Source organism: Schistocerca nitens, chromosome 1 (assembly GCF_023898315.1).
Source record: "Schistocerca nitens isolate TAMUIC-IGC-003100 chromosome 1, iqSchNite1.1, whole genome shotgun sequence".
In the NCBI taxonomy this organism is placed as follows: Eukaryota; Metazoa; Arthropoda; class Insecta; order Orthoptera; family Acrididae; genus Schistocerca; species Schistocerca nitens.
Genome location: NC_064614.1, coordinates 1452160 through 1479298, shown reverse-complemented (window position 1 = coordinate 1479298; position 27139 = coordinate 1452160). Strand labels below are relative to the sequence as shown.

The following is a 27139-nucleotide window of genomic DNA, read 5'->3' as shown; positions in this document are numbered from 1 at the left end:
TAACAGTGATAGCTTGGCACTTATGTCATTACTATCATCTCATTTTAATTCATCCTTTAGTTTTTCCTGTTTCACAAGTTCATCACTAACGTTTTCCTATTCTTGTTTCACTACACTACTTAAGTCTCCCATGTCTGTATTATTTCCTGTTGATCCAGATTCTTCAATAACTGTCACTGTTAATACCTGTATAATGAAGCACTTCAACAAAAAAGAAAAAAAATAAAGAAAATATCTCCAGACATAACTTTGTTGTTGGATGTCGACATTGTTAATTTTTCACCTCACTTTTTATTTTTTTCTTCCTTTCTTCGTCTTTTTGTTGTTGTAAACTCTTTTTTTGCTGTTATTGTTGCTCTTTTGTAGCTGTGGTTCATATTTGGCTGATTGTTCACACAAAATTTTCACAATATCTTTTAATCTGCAAGAAGAATACTAGTCCAACACAGCATTCTCATTTCAGTCTTAAATGATGATGATGGACTGTAATGACACCCTCATCACAGAGATACGTTTGGATTTCTGCATCATTCAGACCACTGATTAGCCTAGTGTAAATAACACCACAGGGAGAATTCAGTGTTTAATGGGCCTCAAGACAAACAGGATAGCTGTGGAGGAGCGAAGCTGCAAGCAGTTGTGCTTGAGATTCTGAAGGGGACTCCAAAGTACCATTTCAGAAACGAGAGCAGGATTTCACAGAGTCAGCAACTGCATCAACATCTTTCTATATTTATGGATTTACCATAGCAAAGGACTGACCATCTTCAGTACGCGAAATCAAGAGGAACCACAGTGCAGCGGGAGGGTCTTTGAATCATTAGCCTCATTCCGTTTGCGTTTGGTAGACACTGACAGTGAAAAAGCACGATTGCCAACGTCTCCGTTGGTGTGTTCCTTCCAACTGGGGGCCCACTCAGAAGGGAGTGCACCACCTTAGGTGATTGTTCACACCTCCTGAACACTTGACAGAGGCACCAATCAGCAATTTAGGAAGGTAGTAGCTGAGGCCTTCACCCCTCCCTGGGCCTAGCCTTTACCAAGGGGTACATGCGAACCCCACCTGTCAACCCGGGGCTGGGAACTACTGGTTACCTAGTCACCTGTTACGCGACAGACTTGTGGGCTGGCCTTCAGTAGCACGCAGGAAGGAAGAAGAAAAGGAGGAACCTCAAACACCGAAGTGGAGGAAGGATAGGAGAAGGGGAACGAAAAAGAGAAAGAAGGAACAAAAGAAAATGGAGAGACTGTTCTGATATCGGCGACTGAACATGCAGAACACATTTCCAACAACATCCCAGGCGTGTTCCCCTAGAGACGAGGGAAAGAACAGCAAGAGGATAGTCATGGAGCACAGAAGGGAAAAGATGCTGCGAAGGCTGGGGCCCCGTGGTAGCCAAGCACGAACCTGCCGAAGAGCGGCAAGCCCCCTGGTGGCATGGAGCTGGTGGTATCAGTTCTGTAGAATCGACGAACACCACTATTCTCCACCCCACCAGTGAAGAACCTCCCCCAGGAGAGAACTCCAGGGTGGGCGGATGGAAGGGTACCAGTTTTGGGGTCTGTCCTCTGTCCTCCTATGGTCCTTACACTCATAGTGCAGCCCTAGACAGTTTATGACCCCAGTAATGTTAATGTTAGTTGGTTAATTATAGGGTATTTCTCAGTACCATAATAAGATTTGAAAGATCTATTTTCATTAATTGTATGCAATGAAGAATTTGAACAGGATATTACCAAACATTACAGTATATCAAATTCCAAAGCAATCTATTCTGTTTTATTAATTGCGTATCTGCTATCTAGTTTCTTCGTGTGATGGTAGATGGATTTACAGACTGATATAAATATAGTTGTATGTGGAACATACATACTAAAATATGTGTGTGTGTGTGTGTGTGTGTGTGTGTGTGTGTGTGTGTGTGTGTGTGAGAGAGAGAGAGAGAGAGAGAGAGAGAGAGAGAGAGAGAGATTAGCCAGAAATACGTGGACTACAGACCAACAGTTATGGTGGAAATACAGTGAACATATGAACTTATTAATTTCTTGAATAAAAAGTTTACCAAGACCATCTTTATTCGCAAAATTCAGTTAATGTTGTATTCACATTTGTTTATTGTAGGTGGAAACTACGTACTAGTCAAAAGCTCTTCATTTGTAAGGGGCGGCAGGTATGAAGGCACGAGATTTTCCAGATATTCTGTATCTACAGTTTGGAAATAATTTCATTGAGTGGAAGTGAAACCTTATATCAATTTTGAATATAAGTGAACAAGCATTCTTAGTAGCATTATATGCATTTTTTGGTATCCAGGATAATTGTTCAGAATATACAGTTTTAATTATTATGCAAGAAGATTTATTAGGGGACAAGTGCTGTTTTGCATATTTTATTATTTACACAAGGTATTCTGCCTGGTCTCTGTGCCATTCCAAGAGAGTTGAAGACATACTTGGAGGCTTGGTGGGCTAAGTAGTCAGGGGTGGCACATAGTCTCTTGTGCCAGCCACGCTGTCAAGGAGTACCGATGACCAGAAGTTTATATCAATAATGTGTAGATATTAGTATTGGGGGAAAAAAAAGACCCCCCCATGCGCACACACACACACACACACACACACACACACACACACACACACACACACACACGTTATTCATTATCTGAAAGGCCTCCTGTTACAAAATACTGATCACCTAATACATGTCATATTTCAAGTTATTTAAAACATTGGAAATGCCAAGTCCTGATTTTTAGTAAAAATTAAGTTATTCTACAGATGTGAGACCACACATGAAGATGGGACTAAAAAGAGCTATGATAAGCGATCGGATCTCAAAAATGGAAAGAGCATATCAGCTGACAAAATACTTTTACAACAAATAATGCATCTCCTGGTATGTCAAACTAAGAAACTATAATGCTGTGACCTAAAACAGAATGCCTGTGTGCCAGTGATTGTCTCTCAATGAATTACAAATTAGAGAAATTTCAGATCCTAGAAAGGAGATTCCTATGAAAAATCACATGTGCCTGGAAACTTTGGTGCAACAAAGAAGTCTACTAGAAAGTAGAGAGAATATCTGAGAGCATGAGGAATGGGAGGTTGATATTTCTTGGACATCAGTATAATAATGTCGTGTGACGAGGGCCTCCCGTAGGGTACAAAGAATGGACAAAAACTCAAAATAAATATTTGATTACCTCTGAACAAGAATCACGATGACTTGAATTAATGCAGCTCGGAAAAATGCTGAGAGCTCCAATACCCCATAAGTCCTCATGTTAGAATGAGACACGTTAACAAACAGAATTCAAAGTTAGGAAAGGTTTCAAGTCAAAAGAAGAAATACCAAAACCAGAAGAATGAAAGCAACAGTGTAGAGACACTATGAAGGAGTACTGGTAACAGAGAAAAACCTGACCAAAGAGGGCAAAATAAAGTAGCTGTGTGACCCTAAGTGGTCAGTTTTGCAATTTAAAAAGAGGTGACAGAAGGAATCTGCGATGCTGTCAGATATCTCCCCCCCCCCCACCCCCCAACCCCTTCCTGTTGTATTGCCCCCTTGCCTGCCATCATGTAATTTGTCTTTCTCATAACTTCTGCTCACTTTCTCTCTACAGTACAACCATTTTTCTGTTTCTGTGTTATAGTTGCCGAACCAAGAAAGGTTAGTTCTACAAACTCGACATCTGATCCAGTTATGATGGGTTAATCACAATGTTAAGTTCACCATGACCACCCTGAATTCCGCAAGTATGCTGCACGACATGACAAGAACACTTTGGAACATTCATACACCAGAGACAGAAGCAAAGAACTTGCCTGACGTCCAGCACCTGTCCACCTCCGGCCTTGATAAGTCTGGCAAAAGAAGCTGCCTTCTCTTGATTTGTGTGTATGATGGCTCTCATAGCTGAGAAAGCACCACGATTGCTACCACACAGTTTGCACCGCCACCTGTAAACTGCCTTAGCCAATGCCATATCCACACTGCCAGGTCGCAACTGGCTCCACAGTTCTTTTGCTTTGGGGTTGCCCCACTCATATTCCTCTTCCTGCAAAACAATAAAATACTTTGTAACTAATACACATCCTAATGTACACATTCAAACATTATGGGAACTACAAACTGTTTCAACAGTAAAAGCAAAAATTTATTTTTCCATATTTGAATAAACAAATCATTATATCAATACAATTTTTTGTGGAAAGTGATTATATTACTTTTACTGAAAGTATATCACACATCCACTACTGTTAAGTTATGGACTTAAGAAAGATGACTATCAATCTTATAAGAATGTAAATTGATTTTTGACTTTTTTTATTAGTAACTTGTGAGACAGAGTTTCTGATTACTACAATAGTTTCGTGATAACTGATACCAGTCTAAGTAAACACCCTCACAGAGGTCAGGTCTATGTCCAATAAGTCTAACTATAACCAACCTAAGGCCAAACTACCTCTTCTTAACAATATTCAGAGTAAGCTTTTGTAATGGCATCACAGAAAGGTATGTATCGTCCACTATTTACAAATTTGTAATTTGTTAAAATCTTCAACTATGGTTTTGAAGCTTACACACTAGTTAACTGAGACTTACTCTGAGATTCTCAGTTCTGCAGATGAGTATGAACTGTGATAGAATGATCCAACTGCAAACTTTATTCTGTACTTGATGGCTACTCATACAAATCATTTCACATGTTGATTGAGTTTCTATTTCACTTGATTGAAGATTCTTTTCTCCTGTTGCTAATGTATCACCTTTTATCCTACAAACATTGTCTTCTTGGTAAGCAGTTAGTTTGATACCAAAAACCTTAATCAATGGGCTCTGCAAGCTCCATGTGTTTTCAACTTTGATACTTTTTTATGAATGTATCTTGCACCTGCTGTTGAGCACAAAGATCTGAATATTGTCAATTACTGTGAATATGTCTTGTGGTTGAACACTATAAGACAAACTGCAGGAATGTTTATACCTCACGGTCAAAGCTTTTTTTCTTTTTTAAAAAAGAAAACCAGCACCTTTACATTCATTCCGAACTGCTACACTGATAATATATATGGCAATGCTGTAGTTGTCATTCATACAGTACAACTCTGTCAAGTCAAAACCTCACTTGTCAGACAATAGCCTGGGTCACACTTCTAAAAATTCTAGTTCTGTAGTGGCCAGAGACTGTTCTCATTGTATGTGTATTTACAATGTCTTTTGAAGTAATGATTGAATTTGTTGAACTCATCTTACCACTCAGGTAGTTAATTTCAGTTCAACTCAGAGTATGTTACATTCACATGTTACATGCATCCTGTAACCGGGCAAGTCACAAAACCTGATGCATGTTATCAATGAAAAGTTATCTTAACAGCTTTTCTAACCATTATAAATGAAAAAAAAAATAAATAAATAAATAAAATAAAAATGCAGCTGAGGAAAAGTGTTCTAGAGACCCATTTTCTGAGCCATTTCACATTTTTCAGCTATTGGTCCCATTAACGGTCTGCTTTCCTGTGTTAATATCTAATAAAAATTAGTTGCATCAGCCTCTTCTTGCCAATAAATTGACACATGCATTGGTGGATCAATGTAAATTCTATTTTAACTATTAATAATATAATGAAAAGGAGAGATTTCTGCACCCCATAAAGATTACACGTTGAAATGCGGACAGGCACAAGAAAAAAGATTTAACAGATGGCGCTTTCAGCCAAAGCCCGTTCAGAAAGAAAACTTTTTCTTTTTATTTTCCTTTCTGAAGAAGACAAACTATCCATTTCATAATATTTATATTCCAACCTGGACTTTCCATTGTTCTATTTTAACCACTGTTATTTGAAACAAGTGATTAAGAATGCTGTTTCTTTTACCTTAACAAAAGTACCTGCTCTGCAACTTGCATCTATGAAGCTCTTGTGTAATACCCATTTGCCAGATGCAATACTACCCAATAGCTTCTCACTTCGTGCCGGTTTACCACAAATGAGATGTGTTGCAGTGGGATCGAAGACAGTTTTATCTGATACATGGCCACCCAGATCCATGATCATTTTGACATACGAATCCCTGTCCTGAAATAAATTTAATTCACAAGATCACAGCTCGGTTTTCTTGCACATGTTGGAAAATTAAAAGTATACTTTATTTCTATATGTAGGCTGATACTTACTTCTACGTTTGAAAGCATTATTTTGGGCGGCTGTTTCACTTCCTGTAAAATAAAACAAATTGTACAGCATTCAGTATAACTAAGAGTTAATGGAGCAATTGGTTCAGCAATTGAAGGCATTTGACCTTTGTTAGACATTTCTGAAGCAACTGTACCTTTTAATGTCTAAAACAAATAATTCAACGAAAGGTCTTGGATAAATGAAGCAAACGAGTACACACTGCAGTTAATGTATTACTTGTTAAACCTATTTGGACATAACAAAAACCTTCTCAATTATCTGTAGTGATAAATACTAAAAAGTACCAATGTACCTCCCCAGCTTTGTTAGTAGATGTGAAGTTGCTGCCTCCAACATGAAAACTCTTAAGTTAGGTTATTTATCCAAATGATATATTTTTTCCCACCCAACAAAAAATTAAAATTATGAGTTATTACACCGTGGAAAATCAATTTTACGTTTTTTGCAATTCTGCACCATAAATTCGTAGCCCCTGTGAAAAACTCTGTATTTAAAATTTCCCAATTTTACGTTACTTCCTAATAAACTTTACCCCAATTCTACATTATTATGCAATGTCTTGCTTGACTCTGTCCCATTTTCTTTCCACTGACATTCTATGTGACTAAACAAGTTATAATTGGCACAAAAGACAGACAGTTCACACTGTGGGTTGGTGACAGAATTAAGGGAAAGTTTTACGCTGTCGCGGAGAGGAGTGACGTGAGAGAGGAAATGCTGATGTAATACATGATCATCACTGCCAACGAAACTCGCAACATTTAGCTTCACCGCACAATTACGATACAACTACCGCTAGGTTGCAACAGCAATGGAAAAACAGGAGAGTTGCCACGGTGTACCGGACTGAGCCAATACGTGACAAAGGGGCCCAACTGACACCTTTTCTTGTGCCACTTATAACTTAGTTTCATCAGTTCCGTCTTTTTGCATGTATTTCCGAAGTACTGTATTCAGCAAAATATCGACTGTCAATCTTTCAGATTCAAACATTGAGTCTCGAAGATGTGCTTGATCAGAAACAAAGAAAGGGCCATTTTCGGCTCGTGAGCTCTTATTGACTGGCGACTTGTTACATCATCCAACAGCTTAAGCAGCCACCACACCACACTAACACACACAAAATGAGCTGGCCTGCTGGATGTCTGGTGAAGGGGACTGGCCCTTCAATGACGCGAGTGCAAGTACGGGTGAAAGCATTTTGTGAAGTGCTGAAAATATACTTTTTATGCAGATCATGTGCTATGCCAGAGATGTCACACAGAAATAGAACAAGGGTTTTGTGATAGTACATTTTAAAGACTTTAGTGTTCAAATTGGACACAATACAGTTGCAACAACTACATATAATATTCAGATATATACTTTATATCTAAAAACAAAGATGATGTGACTTACCAAATGAAAGTGCTGGCAGGTTGATAGACACACAAACAAACACAAACATACACACAAAATTCAAGCTTTCGCAACCAATGGTTGCTTCGTCAGGAAAGAGGGAAGGAGAGGGAAAGACGAAAGGATGTGGGTTTTAAGGGAGAGGGTAAGGAGTCATTCCAATCCCGGGAGCGGAAAGAATTACCTTAGGGAGAAAAAAGGACGGGTATACACTCGCGCACGCACGCACACAGACACAAGCAGACATATTCAAAGGCAAAGAGTTTGGGCAGAGATGTCAGTCGAGGCGGAAGTGCAGAGGCAAAGATGTTGTTGAATGATAGGTGAGGTATGAGTGGCGGCAACTTGAAATTAGCGGAGATTGAGGCCTGCTGGATAACGGGAAGAGAGGATATATTGAAGGGCAAGTTCCCATCTCCGGAGTTCGGATAGGTTGGTGTTAGTGGGAAGTATCCAGATAACCCGGACGGCGTAACACTGTGCCAAGATGTGCTGGCTGTGCACCAAGGCATGTTTAGCCACAGGGTGATCCTCATTACCAACAAACACTGTCTGCCTGTGTCCATTCATGCGAATGGACAGTTTGTTGCTGGTCTTTCCACTCTCGGGATTGGAATGACTCCTTACCCTCTCCCTTAAAACCCACATCCTTTCGTCTTTCCCTCTCCTTCCCTCTTTCCTGACGAAGCAACCATTGGTTGCGAAAGTTTGAATTTTGTGTGTATGTTTGTGTTTGTTTGTGTGTCTATCGACCTGCCAGCGCTTTCGTTTGGTAAGTCACATCATCTTTGTTTTTAGATATATTTTTCCCACGTGGAATGTTTCCCTCTATTATATTCAGATATATACTTTGCATCACACACCGTAAATCATAAAGATTGGTGCAGTGATAGAAGGCATCGAGCAAAACTGTAGCATCAGAGCTTTCTTCTAAATTTGGATTTTACACAAAAATTCACGGAACTGACTTCTAATAAGCTTGTAACATCAATTGGGGGAGCAAACTCATCTTTCCACATGTCTGTTTTTCAAGCCTAAAATAACACTTTCATGAGGTGGAGCATAAGAAGTGTGATTCTTAAGAACAGCGGTAAAAATAACAGCTATCTTGACACAAAGTTTGTCATTAAGCAGATGTCTACATTTATGCTTATGGTTTAACCACTAAGCTGCTGTGATATTTTATATTTTTTCTTGCTACATTATTTCAGTCATACACAGCACATAAAATAAGAATTACTTTATCTCATAACTTATTTTACACAATTTATGAAGACACTTTAGCTATTAGATGCTGAAAATTTCTGTGTTTCAAACAATTCCTTCCCACTGAAGCCCACCTCATCACATCACATTTACAGTAATTCTTTTATTTAAATGGTGTGGTTTCATCTCTCTGAGACTGCAGACGTGTGTGTACAAGTTTTGTGCGTGTGTGTGTGTGTGTGTGTGTGTGTGTGCGTGCGTGTGTGTGCGCGCTTGTGTGTGCGCGCTTGTGTGTGCGCGCTTGTGTGTGCGCGCTTGTGTGTGCGCGCTTGTGTGTGCGCGCTTGTGTGTGCGCGCTTGTGTGTGCGCGCTTGTGTGTGCGCGCTTGTGTGTGCGCGCTTGTGTGTGCGCGCTTGTGTGTGCGCGCTTGTGTGTGCGCGCTTGTGTGTGCGCGCTTGTGTGTACGTGTGTGTCTACTGCTGACAAAGGCCTTAATGGGCGAAAGTTATAATTGTGTGAATCTTTTTGTTGTGCCTATCGTGACTCAGCATCTCCCCTATATGGTGAGTAGCAACTTTCCTTCTCTGGTATTGTTACATTCCATCCTGGATTTTCCATTGTTTGATTTTATTTAAATAGAACACATCAAATGTGTAAGCTTTCATTCTTTTACAAACAATACCCAACATTTATGCTGTTAAGCTTAGGACATTTTGAATGTAGCAAACTTGCTGAGGAGAGGGTCTACAGAAAATCACACATTATGAACTTAATAATACTGGCTAAACATTAAATCCCAATAGGATCTGCAGAAACACAAAGCCACCGTTCACTTTAAAGTTGAATTTATTTTGCATGTACAGTTTGTAATACAACAGACAGAAATGTTCACAATAACATATTGCATTTTTGATGAATCTCCTTTTTTAAAATATTTTTTTTATCCAATTACAACATGGTATGTGGTAAGCAGGCGTGGCACAACTTTAATGAACCTGTGATACACTGTGTACAATACTCTTCTATTTGAGACTTGCATTTTTTGCAACAGAGAACTACATTCATGTTTTCTCAGTAGATGAAACTTAAAAAAAAAAATCCCAAAATTATAAAAACTACCATCCTGACCAAAATAATCCACAGACAGTGAACAGTAAAATACAATTGATTAGAAGTTTATTGCTGTAGACAGAGTTGTCATGTATGTGCGAGTCGTGCATGTGAAAAATCTTGTTTCAGACATGACCAATAATTTCAACAAAAAACACTGAGTGTTTTCACTAGAAGAGAAGATGCAGATACTAAAACAACTTTATTCTAATATAGGGACTTTTGTACAATTATCATTATCTCTTGTAACTCCAGTAATGTCTTGAAATACGCCTGTGAAGAGATGTGAAGACATTGAGAAGAACTCCTATAATTGTGGATCTTCATCTTCTAAGCAGGGGTAATTGATGAAATCACCACCACTTGAAGAACGGGAATCAGTTCTCATGACGTGGTTCAAGCAAGCCTGTACAGAAAATTTTGCCACAGATGACACTATTTTGAAAGAGAAGACCCTAAATATTGCTGCCCAGTTGGAAATTGATAATTTCCAATTGGATGGGTAGACCGATTTAAAAACCACCACAATCTAGTTTACAAAACATTGTGCACAGAAAATGTAAGAGTTAATCAAAAAATCTTGTCTGTGATTGGAAAAGTGAGTTGATTGAATTGACTGAGGGTTACCAACTGAGAGGTATTTTCAACACAGATGAAACAGGACTTTCTTTAATCAACCAAATAAAATTGTCATATAAGGAGCTACCTGTCAAGGTAGCGCTAAGCCTAAACTGAGAGTCACAGTTTTGCTGTGTTACTATGCAGATGACTCAGAAAAGTTTCTACCTCTTTAAACAGGGAAGTTTAAAAACCACGCTGCCTAAAAATTATTAAAAAGTTGTCTATGAAGTACTCAGCACAGTCAAATTCCTGGGTGATTTGGAAAATTTTTGAATACTTCCTCATCCAACTAGATCGTCAAATGGGGATGAAAAAATTGAAAAATAGTCCTATTCATCTATCAGTGTGCAGCAGATACAAAAAGTTTTGATATGCTGAGAAATGTTAAAGTAATATTTTCCCCCCTAAATTGTGCTAGCCACTTGTGAAGCCTCTAGATTTGGGCCTAATCAATGCTTTTAAATTTAATTAGCAGAAGCAGCTAGTGCAGAAAGTAGTTGAGATGATTGACGCAGGACTACTTCGAGATGCATCCACACCAAAGATAAATCTCCTCATTGCTCTTAACTTTATTTCAGAGATGTGGGACAGGATAAGCTTCACCACAATACAATGGCACATGGCAGAGACTATATTGGCATGCCTGATGTTCTGGACGAATGAAAAGGGAAAGATTGGGATGCAGTGTGACCAACAGACAGAATTTGGTGAGTATGTTTCCTGTGACGTAAATTTAAGTGTATGTGAAATAGACTCTGTTGATCACGTAGTGAAAGGCCATATCAGGCTTATTTGTGGTGCTTTCTGTTAGGCATTGCAGAGTGTAGAGACTCTAAGAAAATATATGCAGGTATCTGATATGGAAGACAATATGCTAGTAATGTCATCAAATTTAGAAAATAACTCAATTTAACAGCCTAATTCAGGGATGTCAAGTCATGTGACTTTTCTTTCGTATATTATGTGCAAAGAAGCCCTTCTCTCCAGCCACGTTACATGTTAGTGCTTAGGGGCTGCTGGTGATCCTGGTAAGTCTGCCACATTTAGTTTGGATTATTAATCAGTCTTGTCCAGAAAACTTGGCATTGCATTTTACTTTCCTTTTACATTAAGTTATGTAAAGTGAAGAATGAGCTTTTGAAACTGCCATCTCCGAGTACTGACGTGTGTGTAATTTACAGTCTTTGGTAGAAGAGTGTACATGAGCTGTTCTGAATGAGAAACATGTTTCTAGCCCTGCACGAGATTCTTTTCCCCTCCCCTCAGTGCTTATCCCTACTGCCACAATGTACCAACCAAACCCACTTTGTTTCGCTCACTACATGATAAGTTTACAGACCTTATATTACGTGAAATTTGAAATCTCTAAAGTACTGGATTATAAAATATAAAAAGGCACAGAAGCTGTAAATCAAATTCGGTGCGAGAATTTCATTCTTCTCCTCCTCCTCCTCCTAGGTAGTAATTTTACTAATACTCATAACATGAATTGACATAACCAAATTGTAAATCCAAAATCAAACAAGAAAGAAATTTCAAAATTTTATGTCACATAATAGATCTATTATGGAAAAAAATGGGTTTTGCCACTAGTGATACTGTAGTGTACGTAACTGAACAGATTATCAATTTTGCTAATGATATATGAGGTAAATGCACCATTTCCCAACACACTACAGCAGCAAATTATACCTTAATACACACAGTTTTGAGGTCTCTTTCATCTTACGTTCACCTCGAAAGTTGCAACAATTTATAGCCCAAATAGTGAAATAAACTGAAAACCGCCAGATAACAACATCTCGGATGTTTATTTTCGACCTGCAGCCAATAACTCCATAGCATGGTGACGACATACTGACAGAGTGACTTGTACCATATAGAGTGATAAACAGCAAGTTTACTAGGTGGCTTGTTTCAAAGTATGGCTGATGTGATCAGTGTATAGCAAATGGAGTGACGGCAGCTTCCACTTAGGTTTAATTTACATAGTTATATCATACATGTCCTTACCAATTTCAATTTTCTGACAAGTTTTTACTTGCTGTTACACATCTGTGATTTTTTAAGTACTGATGAAACTTGTTACCGGAAATTATTGTACAATACAATGTTAATTTCCTTCACTTATTGAGATTTTATACAATGTATTGGAGATGACTACAATTTTTAATCATGGATGCCAATTACACATGTTTGTGCTCATATTTTGGGGTTTCCAACATTTTCCTCGATTCTGCATTTTCCTCACTTTTGTGTTTTTTAAGTCTGGACTGCACAAAAAGGTAAAACATGGGTTTCACTGTATCACATTTTGTGATACATTAAGCTTCAGCCAAGCGACCAGACACTGAATGGTCAAGCATTACAGTAACTGATATGTGACAAATGGAATTAATTTGTCAAATGTGGAGCATTAACACAGCACACTCCAGATAGAGTTTAAATATTTGAAAAGTGAGCAACAGAAAGGTGCCTAACATATGTGCTTGACAGAAGGAGAAGCACGGGAAAGAATATATAAAGAAATCCAGATACTTGATCATTCACTCCTGTATACTCAATACTCATTTACGATCATAAATTGCGAGAAATGAAAAAGTAAGTAGTGACACACTCTTTTACATACACAATTACTTGTCTGAGCCTCTTACTGTGAGTGAAGACTATAACAATACTGCCACAAGGATGAGACTGTATGTGTATATGTATGTACTTACTGTAAGAAGGAAAGCCAGGGCTCTAAAGCTAGTTAATACTGTGTTCTGCTACATGTCTATGCACTGCAAATTAGTCTGCAGAAAGTGAATGGCTGCCCTTTCTTTACTTTATGTATAACAATGGGCATATGTAAAAGAGAATGAGGAATAATTATAGTAATTATATGTGAAGGAGTTGGAATACGCTTTAAATGTTGACATGGATGTACCTTTGTCTAGTGAAGAATCTGGCAATGAGGAAATTTCCAAGTTCATTTTCAACGACAACCCCCAAGTGAGAAAGTAAACAAAAGTGCAGTAAAAAAGAAATACTTAGCCCGAATGCCAGCAAAGCAGTGAAATGTACAATTGATGTTAAGTTGGGCACTTACACAAAACTATCCAAGATTCCAACTGTTTCTGCACCAGGGAGCATAAAGTATTAACTACTTCAAAGTAAATGACTTTAGTCATTCTGGCATAAAAAGTGACCTGCCTGAAGAGGAAGATAGGTGATAAGCAAAGAAATTAATAATTATTTAAACTAGCATGATAAAGGTACAAGCTTCTGCAGACAGTGGGATCCAAATTCAGCTACAATGCAAACATTTTTCGATTCACTGCCACGAGAAAGCAAATCAGTGTAAATGCTGGTATTGTGGCCAGCCACAGGGGTATGAGTAAACTACCAAACCAGTCAAACATGAAGTACTTGTTACCCTAAGAATTATAAAAGTAGACTCTAATCATCAGTTTCTTACTATCCCTGCATGAAGTGCAGATTTTTTGACTGAATATAAATGTGGGCTGGATTTTTTCAGCCAAAATATGCCTCTGTCACAGGCAAGAATATAGCAACAGTGTAATCCAGTTTTGGAGGCAACAATGTATTCGATTTACCAGATGCGGACGTCAGATACAAGAGTCTGTATGGGTTTAGTGCTGAAAGAAATTACAAAAATTTATATTCTGCAACGGTATATTGATAATTTTCACTTATGGACCGTCTGACAGCAACTGAATAAAACACAATTTTAGTGCCATACGCGTTTCGCCTTTATTTTCTGCAAGGCATCATCAGTGGCCTGGAATATGTACATATGTTAGCTATTTTATTTACATTTTTGTCACTGTGCCTGTAGGTTATAAACAGTTCTGGTGGTTGGTATTTCCTATTATATTCTGCAAGTGACGCTAGTTCAGAGCCTACAAAGATGCAGAAAATGATCTAAATACTCTGGAGAATGTTAGTGAAGTAGTCTGCATGAAACAAAATGTGCTGGTTAATTGATAGTATGCCAACTGATAAAAAATATGTAAGTAAAAATGGAATATCTCTGTCCAGAAATCCACCAAAAGTTATGCATCAAACAGTTCTTTATGTTACTAAATTGCTTCCACAACTTACAGGAGCATCTAGTGGAACTGAATCAGTAAGTAATGTTTTAAAGTCATCCTTTGATGACACTATTTTAAAAATTCTTGCAGCCTGTACTATTGAAAAGGCACAGGCAGACTGTGAGGAAAGGAACCCAAGATACCCAGGAAAGCAGAAAAAATGGTTGCCAACAAATGTTGATGAAATGTACTCATTTTTAAGTGTTCTGGTAACTATGGGTGTTCAACCTAGATACAAAAAGAGACATTTTCATTGCTTGAAGATCTTTTACTATATTTCAGCTATCTACACATCAGATTTGATGACATCACTGCAACAAAAGAAAGGAGAAAGAATGATAATCTCGCTGGTGTCAGAGATGTCTTCACATTTTACGTAAAACACTGCAAGTCTAATTACAATCTCATTCACATCTTACAGCAGATGAACAATTTGTCTCATTCCCAGAGGATTGTTCATATGCTGCTTATATGAAGTCGGATCTAACTAAATGTCTTGGAGTAGGTTATGCCATCACCACAGATAATTTTCTTTGCAGCTGAACTCTACGTGAGGAATTTGACTCTCTATCGAACAATGAGGAAGAATAAGCAAGAAATACAGGGCTTGTATAAACAGTAATGAGACTGATTTTTTGCTGTTGCGACTGTAGTTCGCAGCACGCGCTCGCCCGGGTGGATTAGTGGTGGAGGGTGCCTGGCTGGAAACATGCGGCGTGCCAGACGGCTGCAGGCTCTTGTCTCGGCAGCATCGTGCGTTGAGTGAACATGCTGTTAAGTCATCAGTCGTGGCCCAACATGCAGCACTCGTTCGTGCAACATTACGCCATCAAGTTTTGTGCGAAACTAGGTAAATCGGGTATTGAAATGTTGGATGTGTGTCAGCAAGCCTACAGTGACGATTGCCGGTCAAAGGCCCACGTTTTCAGGTGGCTGAAGAGCTTTAAAGAAGGCCAGAACGGCATTGAGGACGAGGACCGCTCCGGACGCCCATCAACTGGGAAAACTGATGAAAACATTCACCGTGTGTGCATTTTATTTAACACCGACCATAGGATGGGTGTCAAGGACGATGGCAGATGACCTCGGATTTGATACAATGACATTGCACATTATCATCACCAAAGAATTGTCGATGAGAATGGTCTGTGCCAAGATGGCCCTGAAGATTTTGTCAAACATTCAAAAGAAAATATGTTTGGACACCTGCCAAGACAATCTCTAGAGCCTTGAAGCTGATCCGGAATTTTTAAGTAATGTTATCACCAGAGATGAAACCTGGGTGTTTCAGTACGACCTGGAGACGAAGCGCACGAGTGCCGAATGGCACACCGCAGCATCCCGAGTCCAAAAATGGCTTGCATGAGCTAACTGAAGGTGAAAGCCATGCTGATTGTTTTTTTCGATGTCAGGGGCACGGTTTATCATGACTTTATGCCCCGAGGCCAAACTGTCAACAGTATTTTTTACTGTTAAGTGCTCAAGAGACTGAAAGCCAGGGTCCGTTGCACGAGGCCAGCCAGCGGCGATGATTGGAATCTGCATCATGACAACGTGCCGAGCCACACCTGCTTCATGGTCGCCAGCTACCTGGCAGCCAAGAAAGGGATTCCAACAATTCCCATGCTCCCCTACAGTTCCAATGTGGTCCCACTAGACTTTTTTTGTTCCCAAACTAAAAACTACCCTGAAAGGACACCATCATGGGACCCTGGAGGAGGTCCAAGCCGCTACGACGAGGGCTTTCAAGGCCGTCCCGGACTCAGTGTCTGAAGCATGGAAATCTCGCATGCAGCGGTTTGTCGACTCTCAAGAGTACTAAGTGATTGTAGTGATATCGACAATAAATTTGGATCGCAAGCTCAGTCTCATTACCTTCATACAAACCTTCGCTCGAAGTTTTGTTGCCTAGCTCTGTAAAGAAAAGTACTTCGTTTTTCATAATGAGGATACAAGATGGCATTACATCTTGTTCCTCAACATTGTCAACACTGGGTGTTTGAATGCTTATGTATTGCAGGGGGGGGATTAATAACATCAGCATCTTCCATCAAATTCTAAACATGGGAGGAGAAATTTTCTGCTGAACCTTGGCAAGGAGTTAATCACACCACAACTCAAATGACACACAGGACTTGCGAAATAATGGTAATTGCAATGAAAAATCTGTTCCGGAACCAGAGTCTATGGGAAGTAAAGAATGTGAAGTTCCTACTAAGTCCAGTTTTCAAAAGGGAGCCAGTGTCAGCTGTGTCTGAGAAAGTTTGACAAACTGTAGAGTATCCTGCAAGATATGCAAAAAATGTATATGCACAAACATTTGAAGAAACTTACAAAAAACTGTGTATGTGTGTTCCATGTGGTGAAAATATTAAGTAGACACATGCTTGGAAATTTTATAGCCCCTAATTTCCTTCAGTTGTGTTCACAGTTTCATTAGGGAAAGTTTAGCTAGTATAACATTTTTTAAAGATGTAACTAAATTTTTATGAGTGTGTATGACAGAGGGAAAAATATAAAAACAATTAGGCTTGCTTAATTATTTAAATGTGTTATATTAACAAATATTGTATATTTGTTATTTACTTAAGAGTTTTCTTCTCTTTTGCATTTTATTCATTTCCAAGCAAAGATCACTATTATTGCATGGGCTCTCATTTGACCCCTCTTAGTAGTTCATGTTGATTCTTGAACTTTGGACTACAAAGGTTAAACTAAATACAAAAGGGGTAGGAGTGACTGGCCCAGCAACAATAACAAATTATTACAAAAATTCAATGGGCTGAAGTTCATATTGTCCTTCGACATGACATGGATATTGGAATCTGAGGTTATCTCTCGAGTCACACAAGTATACAGCCTTTCTACATGAAGGTCAGTGCTACCAATATTGTGTGGTGCCTGCCAGGTTACACTTCTGTTTGCATCTTCATCTCAACCATAGACCAAGTCTTAAAATTCCTCAGCTCGTGGACCAGTCAATAGTTCAAGTCAATGGTTTTAAATGGCTCCTCCCACTTGAAATGACCACTGTAAATTGCTAGAAAAGGTCCCGCTTGTCATAAAACAGGTGGCATGATGAAGCTGAAGCTTTTCTACGTCTTCTAAGTCAGAGTTTAAAATAAAAGTTTCCTTGGTGATGCAGTACGCGACAGAGGTACAGGCATCAACCCAAGAAGGCTGCAAGCCATTGAAAACATTCAACACATTTGTGGTCGAGAAATGTAGTTGATCTGAGACATTATTTTTGCTAAGTAGGAAGCTGACACTCAGTTGTAAGAACACTGACAAATGCAAAGCACTGATTATTCAATTGGTTAGACAAAATAAGCTGAGGTTCTAGGTTTGACAGTGATTAACAAACAGTGCTGCTGCAGTCTGTAACTAATAGATATGAAAGACTAACAACTATGAAGACTTCAGGTAGAATAACTGTGATGAGAGATATTATGGAGTCACCTTTATTAACTGCAATAAGGGATAACAAGGTAAAGAAAATCAAGTGTGTGATGGAAAGTGTGCTGCCATAGTTAGAACTTTTTACAAATGTGATGAATGTTGTGCAGGAACTATTTGTAGTTCTGTGGAATGTTTCGCCAACATATAAGTCAACTGTGATGAGACTGCTGAAGTTGAGAAACCCGGTTGAGTTGCAATTTAACCTCATAACTTTCTCGTGTCAGTCATTCTTGGAAAACATCGCCATCCTGAATGGTGATAAATCTGGTGGAATCTATTCAACATTCACAACAACGGGTACTCCCAGAACCACCACACAACTAATTCTGAAAGAAGATCTGCACTTTAAGCTCTATAAAAACCAACTGACACCAGAACCATAAGATCACGGAAAGTATCGTGAATTTGCCAGTGGTCGCATATGAAACAAAATGTAGAGAACTATTTCGTAAAGAAAAATAATGTTCAGTCATGAGATACACTTTGCCAAATTGCTTGCTGCATAAGCTGAATTGCACGACTTGGGGCACAGAAAATCTTTGTGTAATAATGGAGAAGCAGTTACGTCTACGAGGGACTGTGTGGTGTGGCATTCAGGCTGAGGGTGTAATTGGAAAGTACTTCTTTGATGATGGTGTTAGAAACACGTTAACAGCGGATGGCAAATATTACTATGCTATGCTTAGAGAATTTTTGTGGTCTTAACTGGATTGTGGGAACGCTGAACAGGTTTGGATTCAGTAAGATGGCACAACCTGTAACACCTTGATTGCAATGTAGCGGGACTTTGAATTTCGCCGCGCTACATTCGTCCCCTCAGATATAAATATCCCGTCGCAGCAGTATGAGCGCTCGACGGCAGAGAGAAAATACCAAAATTGTAACCTTTTTTGTTTTTCTATCCGTTTTCAATTGTCTCTTGATAGCAGTAGCTTAAGGCAGACGTGAGCTGATTAAGACGAATAAACTTATTAATGTGTAGACATTGTGGAAGTTATTATGAAATTCGGAGGATGGAGAGAAGCAACTAAAATAAATTGTGTTTAAGAGCAAGACGGTTTTGTGCACATTATAAATTCCTGGACAATGAAACTTACTGCAAGATTTCGGAGCCGACTTTTCACCCAGAAATGAAGGAGACGCCGCAAGAAAGAAGACAAGTTAACCTGGTAAAGGATGATTTATCTACGCCACTTCCCCCTGTCAGTTACATTCTGTTATTCTCTGTTCCTTTTCAAAAATTTTGTAGTGGAAATTGGTTTAACTTTTGCTCAAAAACGCCACAAGGACCACCCCAACAATAGATTTTCTGTGATACGAAGTCCGATCTGCATTTCTTTCTTTCTTTCCCTTTTTTCACGGTCACTCTTCTCCCATTTTTCATTTTTTTTTTTTATTAATACTACAGCAACAAAGGACTTGTTATGAGGGAGATGGCTAGGTGATTCCTTGCTAGTGTGACATGAACTGGTCACCATGATCGTATGATTTAAAAACATGAAATTTCTTTGTGTGAAGGTATTTGAAATCTACTGTGGACACCAAACCAAACCACTCTCATTTCCAGAACTCAAGGATGACATGTAATTTCAGAACTAGAGGTGCAAGTTTGTCAAAACGTTATGGAAAATTTTATAGAAAGAATGAGAGTGTGCCTGCAATCATGGAGGGCATCTGAGTAATATCATAATTCGTACATTTGACAGTTCCTGTCCCATTACCACCAGACTCCTTTTTGGTCACAGTGAATGCTACACCATTGTACACCAGCATCAACAGGCACACGGCACTGTGGCCAAGGAGCACTGCTTTCCTAGCATCCTCCTGATATCAAGCCCACCATCTCTTTCCTAATTCTCCCGGCCAACCACATCCTGCCCCACCATTATTTCACTTTCATAGGCAAATCTATAAACAAATCCATGACAATTCCGTGGGTACTCACACAGCACCATCCTGAACTGACTTATTTACTGGTTATATGAAGGAATACTTCGTATCCAGTCAACAGCTAAAACCCCTTGACTGGTTCAGATTCACTGATGAGATTTTCGTGCTCTGGAGTCATGACGTAGTAGACAACCATTGCTCAAGCTTCCTTCATAACCTCAACACCTACCCCCAAATCTGTTTCACCTACTCATGTCTTCTCAATCCGTAGAGAGTTTATTAGAAGACAAAGTTCCCCAGTGCACAATGAATACACTATGTTGTATGTGCACTGTCACGTTTGTGGTGCCCTTCATTCAGTGCGGCCTACAGTCTGCGTTCTCACCGTAATCTGTACATGACTTGTCATGATAAATTCTATCTTCCTCATCTTTTGTTTTGTTTGGTGCATATGTCGTAATTTACTGTGTGCCATGTGTTTTGTCTTATTAGCAGTCAAAAGAAAAGTCTTTGAAAAATCTGACAAAGGTTTAAGTGGTAAGTAGTTAGCTGAAATGTTTAGCATGGGAACATCAACATATTCAGACATAAAAGAAACAAGTCCTCAATTTTAAACTTTGCATCCATTCTTGAGAATGAAGGTGAGAGTTCAGCGAGAGAAGCAATGGAAACAGCAGAAAACAAAGAGCCTGAAGAAGCTGTATTCAAGTGGTTTTTACAGTAGCAAAGGAAACTCTCCTTTAAGGCCAACTGTTTGCATAAAAGTAAAACTCTTATCACAAAAATCAACAGTTTGTCTTCACTTAACTTGAATAATGGCTGGCTATGGAATTTCCAGGCAATGCACGGTATTCATGAGTTGGTCTTAAGTGGGGAAGAACTATAAGCAGACACAAAAGCAGCAGAAAATTTTATTGAAATATTAAAGTTTGAAGCATAATCTTATGACCCTGAAGTTTTATACAATGCACATGAGACAGGCATTATTTAGAAGGCTCTGTCTGAAATAAATTAAGCTTCTACAAGGGTAAGTAGTGCTCCTGGCCATAAGGGTAGTAAAGACTGTTACTAGGTTGAACTGCACTAACTCTGTGGGGGGAAAAAAAAAACAGACTTTCCGAAATGTTAGAAAACTTCCCATATTTTACAAGAATCAATGAAGGGCTTGGATGATTGCAATTGTTTTGCAAATGGTATGGTTCAATTTTCATGCCTGAAGTAAAAAAATACCAGACGGCCATAGTGAAAGCAGACAGTAAGGTGATGTCAATTCTAGACAATGCAACCCTCTCCCCCTCAGCTGCACATGATAGGTGACGCAACTAGGTAGTGAGAGTAAGGAGGAGGCTGTGGCAAGGAGTGGTGGTCAGTAAAGTGTTGCTTGTGGGAGTATACAGGGATGAGGTGGAGAGAGGATAGGGCAGCTAGGTGCAGTCCGGAGGTTAGATGGAGGGCAGGAGGTAGTGGAAAGAGAGAGAGAGAGAGAGAGAGAGAGAGAGAGAGAGAGAGAGAGATAAAAAGGGCTGTGTAGTGCTGGAGTGGGAACAGGGGAGGGGCTAGAGGGTAAGGACAAAGATTAATGAAGGTTGAGGCCAGGAGAGATAAAAACTCGCTCCCACCACCATATAAATTCCAGAAACTAAAGGTAACCAAAATACAGTCATGAACCTTCCTTCTAAAGGCCTCAGACCTGCAGATGTATCAGTCATTACCAAAGGCCACACCTTTTCCCCACTCCCAAGATCAATCATGCAGGACTTGTTGAAGACCTCTCCTTCTTCCAGTCCCTACAGTGGAAACACCTTTTCGCCACCAATGCCACCAATCAGACTCAACCAAAGGCCAATGCTGATCCTTGCCTGACTCAATTCAGTCCTCCATCCAACCGTGGTCCACCCCCATGGGCCCCAAATCACACCTTGTTAATTTTCCAGGATTTCGTAACCTTGAACCTTGCCTCGTCATCATTCCCCAAATTGCTCAACATGCGAGCTACCCTTACATTTGCGGAAAGAACCTTATCCGCTAATCCGCCATCCCCTTTCCATCCAGGCTCTCAAGTGCACCTAACTGCCCTGCCCTCTCTCCAACTCATTCCTGTATGCTCCCACAAGCAGAAATTTTCTGTCCCCCACCCCTATCCTGTTATCCAGCTTCCTCCACACCACCACCACCCAGTTGCATCTCCCGTTATGCACAGCTGCTTGCAGTGGGGTCAGAGACTGCAGTTTTGTGTGTGTGTGTGTGTGTGTGTGTGTGTGTGTGTGTGTGTGTAGGACAGGTACACTTGTGCATGCGTTCTATCTGTAACGAAGTCCTTTTTGGCCAAAAGCTCATTTTCTGGTGGCCTTCTTGTTGTGTCTATCTGCGACTCAGCATCTCTGCTATATGATGAGTTGTAGCTATCCTTTTCATAACATTGCTTAAATTCCATCCTGGATTTTCTATTGTTTAATTGTACTTTAACAAAATAAGAGCAAATATATACCTGAGAGGCTTCGTCGCTAACAGCAGGATCAACCCAGTCCACACAGTCTGAAACAAATCACATTTATTAACATACCCCCAATAGGAATGAGAGAAAAAGTTAGGACCTCATACAAAGAATGAAAAATCCATGATTGAATAAATAGTAATAATAATAATAATAATAATAATAATAATAATATGAATTGTGACAGACTACAACTCAACTTAAAGTTGGCATTTGAAGCAGAGAGGCACATTTACAAGTAGAAAGGTTTTCAAAAATGGCTCAAATGGCTCTGAGCACTATGGGACTTAACATCTGTGGTCATCAGTCCTCTAGAACATAGAACTACTTAAACCTAACTAATCTAAGGACATCACACACATCCACGCCCGAGGCAGGATTCGAACCTGCGACCATAGCGGTCACGCGGTTCCAAACTGAAGCGTCTAGAACCGCACGGCCACACTGGCCAGCTAGAAAGGTTTTCCTTTTTATAACTATCAGAGTAAATTCTTCATTAGATGTACGTACACACACACACACACACACACACACACACACACACACACACAGCCAAGGCCACTTTTACCTCCGGCTAACTGGCTAATGCCCAACTGCGTGAGTAGTGTGACAACATTTTAAATGTGTACATCTAGTGATATACTCTAATTTGGCATAAAATAGATGCTGCAATTTCAAGCCCCTGCTCATGAGAAAAGGGACGAAGAAAGTTGAGAAAGATGCAAAAAGAAAATTAGGACAAGATATCAGAATTATGAAAATGGAAGCAATAGTAATAGAAATTCACATAACACACAAGACTTAACAGCAGAACACGGGACACATGTTTTCTCCTTCACATTGAATCTAAATCCTACAGACTTTTATCCATTTTCGGTGCCAGGACTAGCGAACAATTCACAACCAAATTTGTTCTTCTCCACTATAGTTGTGAATCCTGTTTTATTTTGCTACAGCCTGGTTTCCATGATGATGCTGGGCTACACGCAGCTCTGCTACTGGCCACTGCGCATGCATGGTGCGGGTTTGCTCAACTCATTGGAAAAATTAAACATTTTTGGCTTGTTCCAACTTCGGCGACACTAGTTGCATGTGTATTGAGGTTAGGTGTGTCGATAGAGAGTAAACAAACTGAAATATTAAGTGGGCAACAGAGGAAATCATTCGCTTTCTGGGTACCGATGCTATGCGTAAGTATTTTTAAGATTTAAATGGCGCTGGCTACAGAAACAAACGGCGACTTGTTGCTGTCCCTGAGAATGTCACATGCGATCTGAAAATGGATTCACAGACAATATATGACTGCAGAGCAAAATCCACTCAGTTAAAATTATAGATGTACATACACAAAGGAATTAAGGAAAATACAGGCAAGCAGAACATCTAGCTGCATAATAGCCCACGCCTACAAGGCTAAAATTTCCAGGTTCAAGTTAGCAGATTCTTTTTTAAGGAAGGTAGTTGACAAAAGGAAAGGTTACAGAAATCTGGAAAGCTGAACTCTTTATTCAGTATATTTAAAGCATCACAGCAGTGTTTCCCATTCACAGACTCTAGTACAGATGATTAAAAGAACTTATAGTCTTCCAGCACAATTTCTTTCAGCAAAGTTGGTGAGCAACCGAGCTGAAGTCTTTCCTTCAAGCAGTCACGAATCCAATGACGTTTCTTATTTTTTTATCTTTCGTCTCGCACAGTGATTTCATGCAAACAACATTAACTCTGCCAGCACTCTCAAAGCTTTTTTTTCCGTTGTTTCATTCTCCTCTCTAAGGGAGACGAGTTCTAAGGCATGCTGCTTCAGACAATTGGTTCTAGGGAGTTTTATTTGTCCTTTATTTATTAATTGTTTCCTGCTAAAGGGGAAGGGCTTATTTCCCCCAACTGGAAATTTACATTGCTGAGGCGCACACACTCCACATGTCCGTCCGCTATCCTCTCCTAGAGGGAACTGCCAAAACCTTTGCATGCGGCTGCGGCAGCCACAAAACAACTGAACTGAAGGCGTACAACTAGTTGCACACAATCAGTAGCGCAAGCCAGGGTCGTCGTGTAAACCAGACTCACTACTTTCATTTTCAGGTGTCATAAATACATCTGTTTTCAGTTTGTGAAACTCAATAACACATTAAATGCAAAATAGTATTTTATGCAAACAATAATGTGAAATTGGTGATTTTTAGTGATGTAACTCCAAACTGGCTTTCAACATTTTTGTCAATGCTAAGGTTTGTAATATCTCTTTATATTCGATGAATTATTCTGATACAATTCTACCCTTGAATGACGTTTACTAATTTTCTATCTTCATACTCGCAGAATCCATGCGAAAAGTAGTTCATACAATAGCTGTGCCATGAGCGCATAAGTATTCTTTGTAGTACTCTCTCTGGCGGTTGTCAGAGAGAGAGAGAGGAAAAAAAAAAAAAAAAAAAAAAAAAAAAAAAAAAAAAAAAAAAGAGAGAAAAAAAGAAAGAGAGCTTCGGAGATTGTCTTCGTGCCGATTAGCCTGAGCTTTGTTTGAAGAACTGTAATCTGATTATTGAGATTTATGACAGAAGATGTTGTTGTTGTTGTTGTTGTTGTTGTTGTTGTGGTCTTCAGTCCTGAGACTGGTTTGATGCAGCTCTCCATGCTACTCTATCCTGTGCAAGCTTCTTCATCTCCCAGTACCTACTGCAACCTACATCCTTCTGAATCTGCTTAGTGTATTCATCTCTTGGTCTCCCTCTACGATTTTTACCCTCCACGCTGCCCTCCAATGCTAAATTTGTGATCGCTTGATGCCTCAAAACATGTCCTACCAACCGATCCCTTCTTCTAGTCAAGTTGTGCCACAAACTTCTCTTCTCCCCAATCCTATTCAATACCTCCTCATTAGTTACGTGATCTACCCACCTTATCTTCAGCATTCTTCATGACAGAAGATAATGGATACGAAATTGTACGATTAAAAGTGAAATACATATATATGGCTCCTTCACACAAAAGGTGTGTATTCGACTTTTGAGAATTAATGATATTCATCGATATATTGCGTAGTTGTTAATCAGAAGGGAACTTCCGAAAGACTGGATACGAACCCGCATTTAATAATCCAAGAGCTCCATTATTTCTTCGGAAGGTTAAACTTCATCAAAGCTAAATATCCGCTTGATCTGAGGTTTCCCGACTGATTATACAACGCTCCCAAAATTACAAGGCATTTTATTTGTACAGATTAACAGACTGCTGCAAAGCACGAGCCTGCAGTGAAGAAGAATCATCGCCTGATTTCATTCTGACAAGTAAAATTTCAGAATCATTTTGAGTGACTAAGCTATGACTGTGTTTCCTATCATTAATGATTGATTGCTCGAACGAATTGAGAGCTACATAATTACGTAGAGAGGAGAAAAAAATTATAATGGCGCCAGTGTGACAAGACTCTCTTGGATTGTTATATAATATATGTATTTTTGTTTCATGAAAACCAACGAGAACGAGAGGTAACTAATCTGAAGAGAGATTCGGTGCCCATAGTAAAAGATTGCTGATACCAAGAAACGATTTCAAGTATTGGACAACACCGAGACTACAGAACAAGGCCAGAGAAATCTAATTTTTTTATCCTGTAGTTAAAATAGTCTGAAATCAAGAAAGAACTTTTTTCCAGATAGTAGTTAAGATTGTAGAACTGTATATTGTGTGATTTTCGTATCTGGACATTGAACTTTGTACCATCTGTGAAGTAATTTGAAAGTTAAGTGTGTCTACGACAGTAAATTTGAAACTGTATTTAGTGATTAGAACCTGATATTGACAGTTATTTAATGGTATTGACTAGAGCGGCATTTAAAATGTCATTGAATCAGCAACGAGAAGTGCAACAGCCTTCAGCTGTTTGCGCAGGAGCAGAGGCCACGGATAGCAATTCTGAGACTGTTGTGGCTAGCGGTAGCAATATAAATAATCCCGCTGGTTCAGAAAACATTCATACAACAGCTGATCAGACTGTTGTTGACACATTAGTTGTTATTATGCAACAGTTGTCTCTATTAGCCGAAGGCCAAGCGGAGGTAAAACGAGACTTATCCGTTATACAAAATGAACTCCAAAATCAATTAGCCGAAAATCAAACAGAATTACAAAATCAGTTAAGAGCAACCTTTACCAAATTACATCAGAGATTAAATACCCAGACACAGGAAATAAAAGAAAGGGCAGAAAGGACCGAACAGAATCTTATTGCTCAGATTGAGCAGGTCCGCCAACAATGCCAAGAAAACAATAGTAAATTAAAAGCGGAACTAACCGAATATGTATCCGTCAAAATTGACACGATACAAAAACAAGTAGAACTGTTTCCTCAAGTAATACAAGCTCAAGAGGACATACAGTGTTCCGTAGCTATGATACCAGAAATTATAGAATCCCAAGATAATGTAAAGAAGCAATTTGACGAAGTCAAGGAAAAACAGGAGACAGTGGAACATAGAATGAAGGTACTTGCGGGAAAGTTTTCAGAAATGACATTACAGCGGCAAAATTTTCCTTCGGAAACCATAGAAGAAACTGTGAAAGTAGCTTTACAGTAAATTTCAGAGAGTTCGGAGGAGAATTTTTTCAACAAAGGGTTAAAGGAAGTTCGAGAACAACTTTGCGAAGAATTCTCGTGCTGGAAAGA

General features: G+C 39.3%; 1 protein-coding gene across 4 annotated transcripts in view; it reads right to left on the bottom strand.

The window, feature by feature from the left end:
- LOC126240314 (DNA topoisomerase 2-binding protein 1-A-like) overlaps positions 1 to 27139 on the bottom strand; it is a 308035-nt gene that overhangs the window by 14263 nt on the left and 266633 nt on the right. For all 4 annotated transcript variants that reach the window (XM_049947915.1, XM_049947916.1, XM_049947917.1 and 1 more), the window contains 4 exons: positions 22468 to 22514; positions 6177 to 6218; positions 5878 to 6078; positions 3826 to 4058 (listed from right to left, as the gene is read on the bottom strand). In XM_049947915.1, coding sequence (XP_049803872.1) covers positions 3826 to 4058; positions 5878 to 6078; positions 6177 to 6218; positions 22468 to 22514 — 523 coding nt within the window. The remainder of the gene's footprint in view (positions 1 to 3825; positions 4059 to 5877; positions 6079 to 6176; positions 6219 to 22467; positions 22515 to 27139) is intronic.